We start from the raw sequence: 804 nt of genomic DNA on the forward strand, positions 1-804 counted from the left end.
GGCACCATCACCCTCCGCCTGCCTCGCTGTGGGAACCACAGGATTTATCACTTCATCTGTGAAGTTCCAGCCATGATCAAGTTAGCCTGTGTAGACATTCATGCTAATGAAGTGCAGCTATTCATGGCTTCCTTGGTGCTGCTCCTCCTTCCCCTGACTCTCATCTTGGTATCATATGGGTACATTGCCCAAGCACTGATGAGGTTAAGGTCTGCTCTAACCTGGGGTAAAGCTCTTGGAACCTGTGGATCCCACATGCTGGTAGTAGTACTATTTTATGGCACAATCACTGCTATCTACATCCAGCCTAACAGCTCCTATGCACAGAGTCAGGGGAAGTTTATCACCCTTTTGTACACTGTGGTTATTCCTACTCTAAACCCCCTCATTTACACTTTAAGAAACAAAGATGTAAAAGGAGCTTTGAAGAGGTTGGTAAGGAAAGATTCTAGCACTGGAAAGAAAGTTCTTTCGAGGTAGAGATATAGTTAGTTCTCTCTGTCCTCACAATGATGAAGGTGCGGACCCAGATGCATTACCCAGGGTGACCATGAGACAGATGCTCCAATAAATGCAGAAGCCTTTGGAATGCTACAAGCCAGGAATCTATTCCCTTAATTATCATACTCAGAGATATCCCATCTAGACCTGACAATCAGATTAACTAATAAATTAAAAACATTTGCTGTTTCAAGACTCCTGCAATTCTTTTCTTTTACTTTCTTAATGGTCATTCTTTTATTAAGAATCTTGGGACTGATGAGATTGGTCAGTGGGTCAGAGAACTGACTGCTCTTCCAAAGG

At 43.2% G+C, this 804-nt stretch overlaps 1 protein-coding gene across 1 annotated transcript; it reads left to right on the plus strand.

Moving 5' to 3' along the window:
• LOC116074462 (olfactory receptor 2G3-like) lies at positions 1 to 480 on the plus strand (the record flags this gene model as incomplete). The annotated part of the gene is made up of 1 exon (XM_031347034.1): positions 1 to 480. A coding segment is annotated over one exon (480 nt), but the record flags the coding sequence as incomplete, so codon positions are not given.
• Between the last annotated feature and the right edge of the window lie 324 nt (positions 481 to 804).

Source organism: Mastomys coucha, unplaced genomic scaffold, assembly GCF_008632895.1.
Source record: "Mastomys coucha isolate ucsf_1 unplaced genomic scaffold, UCSF_Mcou_1 pScaffold3, whole genome shotgun sequence".
Classification (NCBI taxonomy): Eukaryota; Metazoa; Chordata; class Mammalia; order Rodentia; family Muridae; genus Mastomys; species Mastomys coucha.